Source organism: Lissotriton vulgaris, unplaced genomic scaffold, assembly GCF_964263255.1.
Source record: "Lissotriton vulgaris unplaced genomic scaffold, aLisVul1.2 SCAFFOLD_1118, whole genome shotgun sequence".
NCBI classification, from domain to species: domain Eukaryota; kingdom Metazoa; phylum Chordata; class Amphibia; order Caudata; family Salamandridae; genus Lissotriton; species Lissotriton vulgaris.
Genome location: NW_028242591.1, coordinates 528,546 through 543,126, shown reverse-complemented (window position 1 = coordinate 543,126; position 14,581 = coordinate 528,546). Strand labels below are relative to the sequence as shown.

Sequence of the window (14,581 nt, the reverse complement as noted above, 5' to 3'; positions counted from 1 at the left end):
CCATGTATCATTAAGGATTTAATGTATCATTTGGGGAGAGGAGTTGGCCTAATGGCTAGGGCGGTCGACCTCAAATCTGGGGAACCTGGTTTGAGTCTCGACAATCACGCTGAACATCCTGTGATTCTGGGCAAATCACTTAATCTCCCTGTGCCTAACAAAAATGAATGTGTCCTCATGTAACGCAAGTGGTGGTATGTGAAGCGCTCTGATACCAGATACCGGGTCAAGTTTGCACTATATAAAACTCTGTGAAAAAAAAAGTTATGATTAACCTTAGAACTGTTACTAGTATAAGTGATATTTGCTATAATACAACAAGAAAGCATGTTTTTGTTCCAATAGTCACTACCCGTAAGAAGGTTAATGGGAATGCATGTTGAACCAGGAAAAGACAAAAACACCCACTGTCAAATCATGTGGGCATTTAAAAACACTTCAACCATACTATTGCCTGCAACTATCTCCCATGGTCAATTTTGTTGAGTTTATTTACTAGGTCTGAACGTTTTTAGCTGATGGTAACTGATGTTTCGCAACAACCTCTTTAAAGAACAATTACTAAAGTGCTGTCTGTCAGTTTTGCTACTTGCTTCACAAATAACAAAAACAATATTTACCTGCTCCGAAGAGGTCTCCAACTGAAGACATTATTCGCTCCTTGGTTAATGTTTTGTCTTTTGTTTGTCTTTTATTGCAAAGTCCAATGAGGGCATCTGTAATATCTCTAATACAGTTCTAAAATAAATAGAAGCATCAGTCAATTCTTTCCAAAAATCCATATCTGTCTCGGATTGTTATATGAGTTTGGAAAACCAGACATGTTACAGTACACTAGATTTAGAAAGGAACTATTCATTAGGTCATCTAATCCTAAATAATGTGACCACGTTGCTATATCTATTTAAACTATTGCATGGCATTGCAACCAGTGAGTGAAATTATTGTATAACAAATGGCTTTTGTGTACAATAATAGTCTGACAACCTGACCAATTCTGCTATGTATAAATACATGAAAATGTAGCATGTGAGTTTGACATATCTTCAGTACAATCATTAATGCTAAATACATTTATTATAGAAATTGAAACCTCGGGTCATGCACCAGATGGAGCGCTTATAGCACTCTAAATTGTATGGGTGCACTATTCTCATGGTTTAAACGCACTCACACGAATTGTTATCGTTTGCAGTGTTTCACGATTATTAAGATGCATTTATTTGAGTTAGATTAGTATTGAATTGTAGTGTGCACATTTAAGTAGGCCTTTGTATGTATTAAAAAACATATAGCTCCTGTATGTGTAATGTGCAGGATGAAATTATACTTGTGTAATGTAATTTGTATTTAGTTTAAGTTAACTTAATTGGAGGCCCAAACAGTAGGTTGTTTTGAGTTTCGTTTCTCCTTGGTTGCTCAAGAATTATAATGAAATTAATCCTTTTTGTGCTTGAAGACATTATGTTCTCATCCTACTGCAGATTCCAGAATTCGACCTCAGAATTCGAACACCATGGCCGGTTAGGACGTGCAGCAGCGGAGCTCCTCTAAGGCTGCCTCATGATCCGACGTTGAAACTCATCCTGCACCCACAAAAATCAACTGATCTGTGGCTGAAGGTGTCCTGCGCCGGTACGAGGCGAGAAAACGGAGATCTCCGGTGCCACGGACCAAGGAAACGCTCCGGAGTCCCTTCCTAGCGCACCCGACTACACCAACATGGCGGCCATCGGACCCCGAGTGCTCGGGGCGCTGTGAGCTTGGCTTCCTGCTCCAACCCCAATCAAGTGTGCCGAGGGGGGGGGCGCGGGAGAGAACAACAACACCTGGAGCGGCCCCCAGCACCGAATCCCCCCCCCCACCCTCCCTTATCCTGCCGGGGACTCGGGGTCGGAGGGAGACCTCCACCAAAATGGCGCCCGGAGCAAGGAATGCGAGCCGTCGGCTCTGAGGGGCATAACCTGACCTGCAGGCCGCTTGGCGGGAGGTGGCTGGTGCCTACCGCGGACAGAGTGGAGTACCGACGCGGGTGAGAGGCGGTCTACCCGCCCGCCGAGTGAAGCTCCAGAGGTGAGGACCGGGACCCGCCCACAACCATGGACCTTGATCCGGATCCCCATAGGCATGGTGCAGAGTATCACACGGAAGCGGTGACCGGAGTGAAGCCCCTGGGCGGGAATCCCGGCTGAGGGAAGGCCTTTACCGCCTCGGGTGAGACACACTGCAGGTGCGGCCCCGCCCGTCCGGACTACATCACTGAGGGTGGGAGCCGTTACCGAGCCCTGATACAGGCCAGTCTCCGAGCGATCCGCCGAGTGGCTGGGGGTCACTGTTGGCGGAGCTGCCACTAGCGAGGGAGGCAGCCTAGAGGACCCTGGGTCAAGCTGACACCTCCTAGTTACCGTCTCCTTATGGGCTAGAACACCGGCACAGCAATGAAGAGGAGCCAGGAGTAACGGTGGGACGAGTACGCGCCGGTAGAGAGGGGCGGCTGCGTTCAACCCAGGAGCTCCCTAAGCCGCGAATAAACACGACCTCCCACACCCACGGCCGCCGCAACTCGGAGCAGCGAAGGAATCCAACGGGCCACACCGCCACATAGTGAGTACGCAAGGAGGACACGCTTTGGGGGCGCACTCACAGTGGCTGGTGGCGCAAGAACGGGAGGCGGTGTGAGGCACAGGGAGTCCGTACCTGACGGACAGTGGATCAGAGACTGTTCCTGGCGGGAACCAACGACCGGAGGGAGGGGCCCAACACTTGAGGTAGGCCACAGAGGCCGGAAGCAGTGCGGAGACACGGGCGAGGCTACAGCTGGTCGAGGATACGTCGGGAGGGCCCGGGCCACGGCTCTGGGACAGAGGGGATCAGAAGGGGAGCCATAACAGGTGGAGCCCAAGCGGGCAGCAACAGAGGACTACGGGAGCCGTGGACTTGGGGGGAATGCCCGGAGGCCTCCACCAAGGTCGGTATCCAATAAGCACAACCCGGCGTCGGCTGCTCGAAGAAATATGGGGAAAAAGGAGATCCCGGCGAAAGGTCCCAAACAAGGCCCAATGGACAACTTTGCTGCGCCACGTCCTTCTCTCCTACAGCCAATATGATCCTAAAGGAGATCATTACTTTTGAAAAAATCATCCTCAAGGAGACTGTAAACCTATCACAAGCTCATATATTTATCCCCTACAACATCACCTTAGATGAGAAAAATTCGATCAAGTCTCTACGGGATAAGAATGAGTTGATTATCAAACCGGCGGACAAAGGGGGAGGGATTGTTTTACAAAACATTGATAGCTACAAAACAGAACTCTCCCGACAGGTTTCCAATACTGAATATTACAGTAGACTCCCAACGAATCCTACTAAAGAACTGCAAACATTGATAAAACAGGTGACCTCTGAGGCTTTAGAAACTGGTTTTATCTCTAAACATGAATTCAGTTTTCTCAATGTTAGTCATCCCCGAATACCGGTTATTTTCACCCTACCGAAAATCCACAAACGCCTCATTGATCCACCAGGCCGCCCAATTGTCTCCGGTTGCAGCTCTGTGTTGGAGTCTCTGGGTCACTATGTGAATTTCTTTTTGAGGGACTTCGTACCCATTACAATTTGCTATGTTAGGGATAGCATGAATATGATAAATCTAGTCGAAAATCATCCCTTTGACCCTAACTCTGAAACCCTGTGTACATTAGACGTCGAGTCACTCTACACTAACATTCCCCAAAGAGACTCGTTACTGGTAATGGAAGAGATATTGAATAAACGTCCCCATCCACACCCTGTACCTACTTTGTTCATAGTCCAACTTTTGGAGATCTGCTTGACCCGTAACTATTTCATGTTTGAAGATGACTATTATCAACAGAATATGGGCACTTCGATGGGAGCAATTTTTGCTCCCACCCTAGCCATTCTCTATATGGATTGGCTAGAAAATACCATCATCCTCCCAGTCACTAATCCTTTCCACCAGGGCGTCCTCATGTGGAAACGCTACATTGACGACGTTTTTATGATATGGGGTGGCCCTGTTGAAATCCTTCCTACCTTTATTCACTGGCTAAACAGCAATTGCAATGGACTCACTTTCAGCATAGATCACAGTAAAACCCACTTACCATTTCTGGATCTATGTATCCAACACAAAGATGGCCTTTTGTTTACCTCTTTGTTTCGGAAACCCACGTAGAGGAATACACTATTATGTTATGATAGCTGCCACCCTTGTGCCCTCAGGGACAGCCTTCCCTATTCACAGTTCTTAAGACTAAGAAGAAACTGTTCCCAGAAAACTGACTACTTTCTGGAGACTAACACTCTGGCCAATAAACTCAGAATCAGAGGTTATCCCAGACGACTTGTCAGGAATGCTATGAAAAGGGCCTGGTATTGCCCCCGAGAAACACTACTTGAATCTAAACCTAAAAAAGAATCCAACAAATTGGTTTGTGTCAACACTTTCTCTTCTGTATCCAGCAAGATAAAGAAGAGTATAAAAAAGAACTGGCACATCATTAACTCTGGAAACCCTGGAAACACCTCTATTTGCCTCCAGACGCAACAAAAATCTGAAGGACCAATTGGTTAGGGCAGCCTTTCCATCCAAAATGCCCAACACAACCTTAAATGATCTCTGGTCCCTTCCACCTTTAAAAGGCCACTCTAAATGTGGCACATGTGTGGTGTGCGATTTTTGCATCGAGAGTAAAGAATTTGTGTTCAAGGATGTTAAAAATGTTTTGAATACATTCACCAATTGTAATAGTTGTAACCTGATTTATGCAATTCTGTGCCCATGCAATATGATTTATGTGGGACAAACGAAACAAAAGATAAAACTCAGGATATCCCAACATTGGAGCCGAATCAGATGCAAAACTGCCAACGCGCCTCTGGTTGAACATTTCTTAGAAAAAGGACATTCGGAAAACCACATGAAGTGGACTGTGATCAGCCAGGTTATTGTACCATCTAGAGGAGTTGACCTATCTAGGTTACTCAACAAAGAAGAACTGAAGTGGATATTAAGAACTGATAGTCTGAATACAGGACTGAACTTACAGGAGGACTGGACAAGTCTTCTATAAAGTGGTCATTAATTATTCTGAACAGTTGCTGTTTAAATTTGATCTGTGTCTATGTCACTCTGTAACACTGCAGTTTGTCTGTGCATGCTCACCTTCATTTAAACTCACCTAAGATGGCCACCATTAGTCCCTTATTTATTTTTATGCCCGTTAGACTGGGTCCTCGACCAATCACCCCTTTCCACAGACATTAACTTCCTGCTTCTGTAAACCTTGGACACACACCAGGGTCCTCACACGAAGCCATTCATTCTGGTAAGTTCTTGCTAACCCGGGTGCACGCTCGTGAATTTCCACCCATGATTGCCCCCTTGACCTTTTGGCACCTGTTCCCCTTGCTCTGCAGGCTCGTATACACGCACCTTATTGTTGGCGTCGTTTTCACTGGTTCCTTGATTACGGGCATTGACCTCGCGAAACCCTCCGTACAGGTGAGTTTCACTGCTGCCTGCCTCCCACCAGGCTACTTTAATTATCCCCTCATGTTTGGCCCCCCGTGACCGCCTTGGCTCTTGTCTCCTTCCCCGTAGGCATATGTTTACGCGCTCTATTCCGACGCCGTCATTGTGTGTTTTTCTACGGGCACTGAATTTACCAAGCCGCTTTCACTGGTGAGTCTTTACAACTGTTTACAGCCTCGCGCCCGGCTTAATTCTGGTCGCGCCGGTAATAGTCACAGCTGTTGTTGCCTACCGGCTAAATCGTATCCTTTCTACCCCAGGATCACGTACGCCACAACTTGGCGCTTCAAACCTTGATCCATCATGATAATTGTGTGACACCACGAACAGACCGTCGTGGAACCTGCCCATACCCAGTACACATTGTGTACTTGACCCAACGGGTAAGATACGCAGGATTCTCCCCTTTTTTTCCCCGAATAGTGCAGGTTTATGGGCTAATTATCCCCTTTTCCCTCCAGCCTTGCGGGTACATTGTATACCTGGGACAGTAAGCTACCGTTACTGCACGCCTGGTCTACGAACTTGGAATTATACTTATTGAGCCCTCTGACATTGTTATTGTCCATGTTACAGGTACAGGTACCCTTGCCATACGATAATTGTCCTCAAACTTTCACTAGTGAGCTCTATATCTGGAACCTTCCAGTCTTGCTCACTTTTTGCGAGTAGCTGCACTTGTTAATGGCAAAAAAATCCTTAATGCTCACTTTTAGTTCACTGTCCGCTTCCTCCACCAACACTACGTATTCGAGCGCGGTTTTGGAACAACGTTTGCACATCAGTGATGCATGTGATGGTTGATGTGTATATACTCATAGACACTCGCCGTACCTTCACATTCACTGATAGTCTTAAAGCATTCTGTTAGTTCATCATTTCCCTTATGGAATTTTAAATCACATTCACTTAATGTCACTCTATGAACTGGTTGTTGTGTTATTCCCCCTTGCTGATATTTTACAATTTTCCTTTTTCCCCTTAGGCTATTGTGAAAAAAACTCTTTAGGCTTTAATGATTGTCCTGATGATGATCCCATGTATTGTTGTTAAGGGATCGAAATGCCGTCAACTTGTTTAGACACCATATTGAAATGTATAACGATTGTGCTATACTTATAATGGTGAAATTGAATTTCTGCCATTTTTCAACTCTCAGAAATCTTTCACACTTTGCCTAAAAAACTCTCTCCCTTCTGCCTTTTCTATTCTTTCACTTTGCCAATTTGTAAACGTGTGGGCACAGGCTTGTGTCTCACTCTCTTGAATGTAAGGCAATTCCTTGTTGAATCCTTTTTATAAGTAAAAATTAGTGATCCCTGTCCGGCTGGACAAATCACGATACTCAATATAGTTCCAGTGTGTCTATATTTATTACTTTTCCTATACCTATTAATGCATGGGACCACTGTTGCTTAAAAATATGTTCCCCGAGGTCCTATGCTGACTCGTTGGGTGCCCTTGTTGTTTTTTGTTATGCGCCACGTTCGGTGGCGGAGGGCCTCCCGGCTGCCCCAAATGGGCGATCCAACACAGATTTGCTATTGGCGGTGATCCAGGCCTCCCGCACAGATATCCAGGAGTCCAGGGCAGCGCTGGAGGTCAAAATCGGCGAGGTGGGGTCAGAAGTGACACTTCTGAGGCAGGACTTCCGAAATTGTCCGACAGGGTCGCTTCGGCGGAAACGCGAATGGGTGAGGCCGAGGACTCGATCACGACCCTCCGAAGAGACATGGCGGAGCTGCAGGCCTCCCACTGCCAACTTGCTTGGAAAGTGGATGATGCCGAAAATAGAGCCGGACGTAATAACCTGCGCTTTGTCGGATTTAGAGAAGGAATTGAAAAGAACGATATGGTATCCTTCCTGCACGCGTGGCTCAGAGAAACGTTCACACAGGCACAATTTTCACCGTGTTTCATAATAGAAAGGGCGCACAGGGCTCTCCTTGCGAAACCACCTGAGGGGGCGAGACCACGACCGGTCATTGCTCGTTTCTTGAACTTTGCAGACAGGGACCTCATACTGAGAGAGGCGAGGAAGATGGGCGAGATTCGTCTGGAAAACTCCCAAGTCATGATCTTCCCAGATTACAGCCAGGAGGTGCAAAAACAGAGGCGATCCTTTGATTCGGTGAAGGCTAAACTTAGAGACCTAAAAATTTTGTACATGCTACTGTTCCCGGCAAAACTTAAAGTGATCTTCAACGAACAGACACTTTTTTTCACTCATCCGGAAGACGCATGGCAATGGCTGGAGGAGCGCCCCATCCTTAACAGCAGGGAGACAGCGAGGCGTGATGCGCTGGATAAGTCACTGAGGAACACGACTCACTGGGAACTCCCGAAACCCCAAAGACTGAAATCCAGACGCTCAAAGAGGCCAACCCCAGCAACGCCATATAGAGGACGTGATACCGGGAGGACACGGAAAGGGCGTTCTGCCTCTCCAAGAGGTGCAACAGCACAGGGATCGAGATTTACAGTACTGCGCAACACGACAAGATCGGAAGGAGAAGAGGATGAGATGCTTGATAGGCACACATCAGGCAGAGAAGGAGAGGAGGAAGAGGGGCAATCGGACCACCCATTGGTGAAAGAAATCCGAGTGATGGAACGGGACATGTCGGAACAGCACAGTGCTCCAGAGTCTGACACTCAAGACTCAAAATCCTAGCGGTAAAGGGCTCACCATGCGCAGTGCACTCTGCATACAATGACACGGTGAAGCAGATGGTGAATCGAGGACTCGATGGACTTGTAGGAATGGATCGGCAGCCTGCTGCAGGGAAGCACGCAAGTTGAAACACCCCCTTAATAGTGTTTTGTTTGACTTGTTTATAGGGTTGTTTGGTGCTTACTAGGGAGGGTGTGGTGGGTGGGCGACAGGCCTACTCCTTCGGAAAGCTATGTCTGACAATCGGACACAACTGGAAGGGGAGGGGGGTGGGGGAGGGTAATTTCAAATTTGTTGGGGCGGGGTACGGGGAGGGACTGGGGTGGGAAAACTGAAGACTCGGGTAGGGGACCACTCTAGCAAGTTGTGTCTTCGCAACACCGCCAACTGTAAGTGTTGGGTCATTCATGGTCACTGCACTCTCCCATGGCCGGTACCGTAGCAACATCGCAAGTGCCAGGCAAGAGGCTGAACATCCTGACGTGCAATGTTAATGGGCTGGGATCGAAAATCAAGAGAGGGTTGGTAAACGCATACATCAAAAACACGGACCCCGACATCATTTTTCTGCAAGAGACGCATCTTAGGGGTACTCAGTGTGCCTTCATTGCTAGGGGCAAATACAGGGTATTGGTCCATGCGGGTTATACTTCCGATTCCAGGGGAGTGGCAGTCATAATTAAAAAATCCCAACCTTTCGCCATCACACGTACGTGGCTTGACTCACAGGGCACATATGCGGGAGTTCAGGGCAACTGGAATAGGCACACATATACCTTGATCTCTATATATATGCACCACCTTAGTTGCAGTCACGCACGAACGCCTCGGTAGCGAACATCCTCTTAGACACAGCAGACACGACACAGGTGGTAGGGGGGGGACTTTAATGATGTGATGGACGTTACCCTTGATAGATCAAGCACCACAGTTGACGGCGAACATAGGACTGCATTATTGGACCTGATGTCTTCATTGGGGCTGACGGATGCATGGCGGTGGCTCCACCCGACACAGCGCGCCTACTCCTATTATTCCGGGGTGCATCGGACGTTCTCGCGTCTTGACTATGTTTTCCTGCCCAGACAATGGCTGAAAGTAGGAGATGTAGCTGAATACAGAGCCAGGGGTATCTCTGATCACTCACCTTTGCATGTATGAGTGGGGGTGCGACAGAGCTAGGGACGCAGGGTACTGGCGGCTCGCGGCCTGGGACCTCCAGAACGCAAAAATACTAAAAGATGTGAGGACAGACATAAAGATATACTTTGAGGACGATGTAGGCTCGGTCGCCTCAAAAATCACTTTGTGGGAGGCCCTGAAACCAGTCATGCGCGATAGGATTCGACTTAGACTGGGGGGAAGACAGACGGAGACTTCAGACAGAGGTAGCAGCCCTGGAACAGTCTATTCTAAAATGGGAGGGCAAATACTTAGCCCATAAGTCCGAAGACTCCCTACGGCGGTTACTTGACGCTCAAAAGCAATATCGGGAATTGGTGACTAACGAAGCCAAGACACAATCACTAGCTACCCTGCACAGATTGTATGACGTAGGGGATAAGTCAGGGAAATTACTGGCATGGCTCAGCAAGAAAGAGAGAGCTGAGAGATGGATAGACAGCATAGACACGACAGGAGGTACGACGTTCAAAACAGACGCAGAGATAGCAGAGGCTTTTGCTACTCACTATGAAACCTTCTACGCAGCGCGCGACCTGGCGACATATGAGGAGGCCCTTCGATACTTAGACGGTACCACCATGCCGATCCTTCCCCCGGAAGACGTGGAAACACTAGACGCAGACATAACGCTAGAAGACATCACGAATGCTATAGCCAGACTCCGACCGGGTAAAACACCAGGCCCAAATGGATTCCCCGCAGAACTCTTTAAACGCACATCAGACCTGTTGACCCCCCACCTCCGGGGCCTCCTAGTGGGCGCCCTTGAAGTGGGAGAACCCCACCAGATCTTACTATGGCTACAATAATAAAACTATACAAGGAGGGCAAGCCGCGGAATGAATGTGCCTCCTACATACCGATATCTCTACTCAACACGAAAGTAAAAGTGCTGGCGACCATCCTGGCGGTTCGCTTGAGGGCGGTCATAACGGGCTTGGTTCATATGGACCAGTTGGGCTTCCTACCCGACAGGGCAACAAAGCTAAATCTCAGATGAACTCATAACTGGCTTCAGGAGGTAAAGGAGAGGGACGATCCACACTGGTTCCTATCCCTGGACGCTGAAAAAGCGTTCAATGCGGTACATTGGCCCTTCCTGATGGCAGTGCTCCAGAGGTTTTGATTCGGATCAAAGTTCACGGCGTGGATCAGATTACTCTATACTGGTCCAAGGGCGAGGGTGAGGGTTAATGGAACGCTCTCCAGTGAATTTCCTATTCAGAGAGGTACTAGGCAGGGCTGCCCCCTGTCCCCACTTCTCTTTACACTCGTTATAGAAGTACTAGCGGCCAGGATCCGGCATAACGCAAATATTCACGTCTTCACTGATGGGGCGGCGACGCTCTCTCCTGAAAAGATTTCGCTTTATGCGGACGACGTCCTGCTCTATATAACAGAGCCCGAGACGATCGTGCCGGAGCTCTTCCGAGAATTGGAACACTATGGGGAGATGGCGGGCCACAAAATCAATTGGCACAAATCAGTATTATACGATCCGAAGGGAAGAAATCAATGGGGGAGTCTACCAGGGGAACTGATGACGACAGCTGAAGGGTTCCAATACCTGGGGGTTTATATTACGACGAGCATCCCTCTCTCGTTCCAAAGAAACGTGGAGCGAATCGTCGTGAGCGCGGTGGCGGATATGGACCGCTGAAGACAGCTCCCTTTAACACTCCTGGGCAGGGCGGCCATGTATAAAATGGTTGTAATTTCTATATGCCCTCCAAAACGAGTACTATCCGCTACCTACTGCGGTCTTCACTAAGATCCATGCAGATTTGAGATCTTTCCTCTGGCTCGGCAAACAGGCGAGGGTGGCCTTGGCCACACTACAACGACACCAGTACAGCGGGGGAATCTCGCTTCCCAATTTGGAAGCCTACTACTGGGCGGAACACCTGACTCCAATCAATGATTGGCTCCATGCTGCGGCAGATCACCCGACATATTCCCTAGATAGAGCTAAGCTGGCGCCTAGACACATACTGCGGTATCCCTATGGGGATGCGAGGGGAGCTCACCTTCTCCCTGCTACATCCATAACGCTAAGGGCCTGGACGAAAGCTACAAAACGAATGGGATGGGAACAGAAACCTACACGGCAGACACCATTGTGGCATTGTCGCTGGCTACATGAGTTACATAAACTACGCGGATTCCAGAGATGGGACGACATTGGCATTTCCACCATTGGGGATGTAATAGCCAAGGGGGAACTAAAGTCGTTCAGGGCTCTCCAAACGGAGTTCGGGTTACACAACACGCAACATTTCAAATATGTACAGCTGCGCCATGCCTGGAGGGCCCAGAATATCTCGCTGCTTGACATTCCTGAGTATGCACCACTGGAGGGGAGGCTGCTCCAGGAGCACATGGTTGGACAGGCGGTGTCCCTCACATACAAAACATTGACGAACCATATGCTGGGTGACTTAACAAAACTTAGGCATGTGTGGGAGACGGAGGTTGGGAGATGGAGGACCTGGACTGGGAGATAGTCTTGACACACCCCCGGGAAGTTGGCATCAAGACCAGGCTGCGGCTGATCCAATTTAACTTTCTCCACAGAACATACTTTGACAGGGTACGTCTTTACAAAATGGGGAAAATAGAGGAACCAAGATGCCTTAGGTGCCGGCAGGAGGAGGGGGACTTCTTTCATACTGTATGGACCTGCACTGTAGTACAGAAGTACTGGTCGCAGATCTTTCGGGAACTTGAAGAGATCCTCGGGCCCCCATCCCTATAGACCCCAAGCTGGCGCTGCTTGGTATGACGACCGAGGTGGACCTGACCCGCCCACTACTCATTTTCCTGGTCCTGGCATTGGTGGTTGCCAAACGGGATATTGCAAAACATTGGGGAGCGCCAGAACCCCCGGACCTAGAGGAGTGGAGGAGAGGTTTAGACCTGTATATGGCAGCGGAAAGGGTCACATACAAGGCGAGAGGTTGTCCCCGAAAGTTTAGGAAAGTCTGGTCTAAATGGAGACATTATCATGGATTGGATGGGGGGTTGTAGTAGGATGTGAGAAGGTAGAGGGATTGCGTCACAGCTTTTGACCAGTTGGGGGGTAGGAGGGACTGAATGGACATGCTTTCGATCACACGAGGAATAGAGGGTCACTGGTTACAGCAGGCTCTGAACAAATGTATATACCTGGCTGATGGTGGGAGGGAGAAGGGACGGGAAGGTATGCGAAAATGATACGTTTTTTGTAATCTACTTGTATATTGCTGAATCCTAACTTGAGTTTTTCAATGTTTGACAACCTTGGGACGAGGGAGGGGGGTGGGACGGAGAAGGTTTCAATACTTACAACAAAAAAAGAAAAAGCAGAAACTTGGGAAGCCTAAGACTGATCATGGTTGGCAATCATGGGTGAAACTACTACACCGACAACGCACGCCGCCCGACCTCCGGGGTGTGGGCTGAATGGCCGTGTATCCTTCAGGGTGCGAGGTAATAACAGCCGATGTACACAGAGATTCGTAGACAGATTGTATATTGGCCCCTTGTATATCTGCAATAAAAATAATAAAAAAAAAAAAACCAAAGATTACAGAGAAAGAGGGAGAATTGGCTTTCCCTTGTTATGGGTCATTTCGGATGGAGATGCTGTACCAGCTGAGGGGAGTGATGTTTTCTTTGAAACCTCCACCTAGACCAATGCAATTTGAGGCATTAGATGCATGGATGAGAGCAGCAATGGCAAAGAGAAGAGAAACTTCACAGGGAAGAACGAAGGAAGGAATGAAGGCATATCAGGATGCCAGGTCGGATGCACAGCTGAAGAAATGGAGACTAGACACCATAGAGGGAGAACGATTGTATCCATTCAGGTTGCTAGTGGTAAGGTCTGGGGAGAAGAGTAGGACAGTGATACGGATTATAGTTTTTTTGATAGACTGCTAGCAGAACGTCTTCCACCTTGTGACTCCAGAGCGGAGCTGGAGAAGATGCAGAAAACAGAAGAAGCTTTAGGTATGGGACCCAGACAACAGGAGTAGGTCAGTGGGAATAAGAATTCCAAGAGGATCTGCGGAATAGGGTATGCAGCTCCTGAGTCAAACGATACTGCATGTACCATGCGGGTACCAGAGGCTCTTACGGTACCAGTTACTATGAGACCTGTGGTTTCAATATCTGACTCTAGAGAGAGGGCTTGTGGAAGTCAACAGCAAACAGGTGGAGAAGAGACTATGTCTGGAGGGAGTCTTACAATGAGTGGAACAGGTATGGCTTAGATGCCAGTGGAAGCTAGTACTCCACTGCCAGCTATGGCTGATCCATCAAGAATGGACAGTGGATCGGAACAAAGACGAACAGGAGCTTTGGCAAATTCTAGGTCAGACATTAGAATGTGGGTTCCACCGGTGAGGGAGTCAATGATATAGAGAGAGGACCTGGACATAAGACGAGAAACACCTAGGGTAATGGTCGAACCCCAGAATATGTGTGAAGGTAACCATTGGAGCAGTCGAAGTTGTGAGAGGGAAAGTCGCCCAGGTGTGAGAATGGAGGAGGGTGTAGGACTAAGGAGAGCATAAAGTTGTGGCAGGGAAGAAAGCAGGAAGTGAAAGAGGTCAGAGAGTCATACAAGTGGCAATGAAGGCACCTTTGATAGATGTGGTATGACTAAAAGCTGAAACAGATGAAGTGACAGAAGGGAATCTGCCATTGGACAGGATTGAAACTTATGACCCAAGCGAGTTGCTATTTGTAGCTAAGGATGTTACTAAAAAGGCAAAGCGAGCTCATGAAGCATCGATACAGTTGGCACGAAGGGATGAGGTAGATTTGACCAAGACAAAATTGATACAAGGAAGCTGCAGATTGAATTTTACTGATCAAGATTTAGAAGAAAAGTGAAGGACAGGATTAAAGACACAAATTAGAGACTTGATAGTAGCAATGAGACCATGGAGAGAATTAGATAAATGGGAAGAAAGGTGGCCTAAAAAGAAAAGTGCCAAGAAAATGATAGGAGATACCTCGCCTCCTTGTGGGGGGATGGGAGAGGCAGGAAATTACCCTGTGAGAGAAGTACAAAATGGAGGGTATGTACATGTGCCATGGAGCAGGGTTGATTTGGCAGCATTTACTAATGATTTTCCTCGGCTGAGGGAAAAACCTGCTGACTCGTAAAAACAGAT

The 14,581-nt window shown here is 48.1% G+C and overlaps 1 protein-coding gene across 1 annotated transcript in view; it reads right to left on the bottom strand.

The window, feature by feature from the left end:
• Positions 1 to 14,581, bottom strand: part of LOC147668898 (cytochrome P450 1A4-like) — a 233,194-nt gene that overhangs the window by 51,850 nt on the left and 166,763 nt on the right. Inside the window, exon 3 of the mRNA XM_086948370.1 lies at positions 621 to 738. Within this exon, the coding sequence (XP_086804496.1) occupies positions 621 to 738 (118 nt within the window). The remainder of the gene's footprint in view (positions 1 to 620; positions 739 to 14,581) is intronic.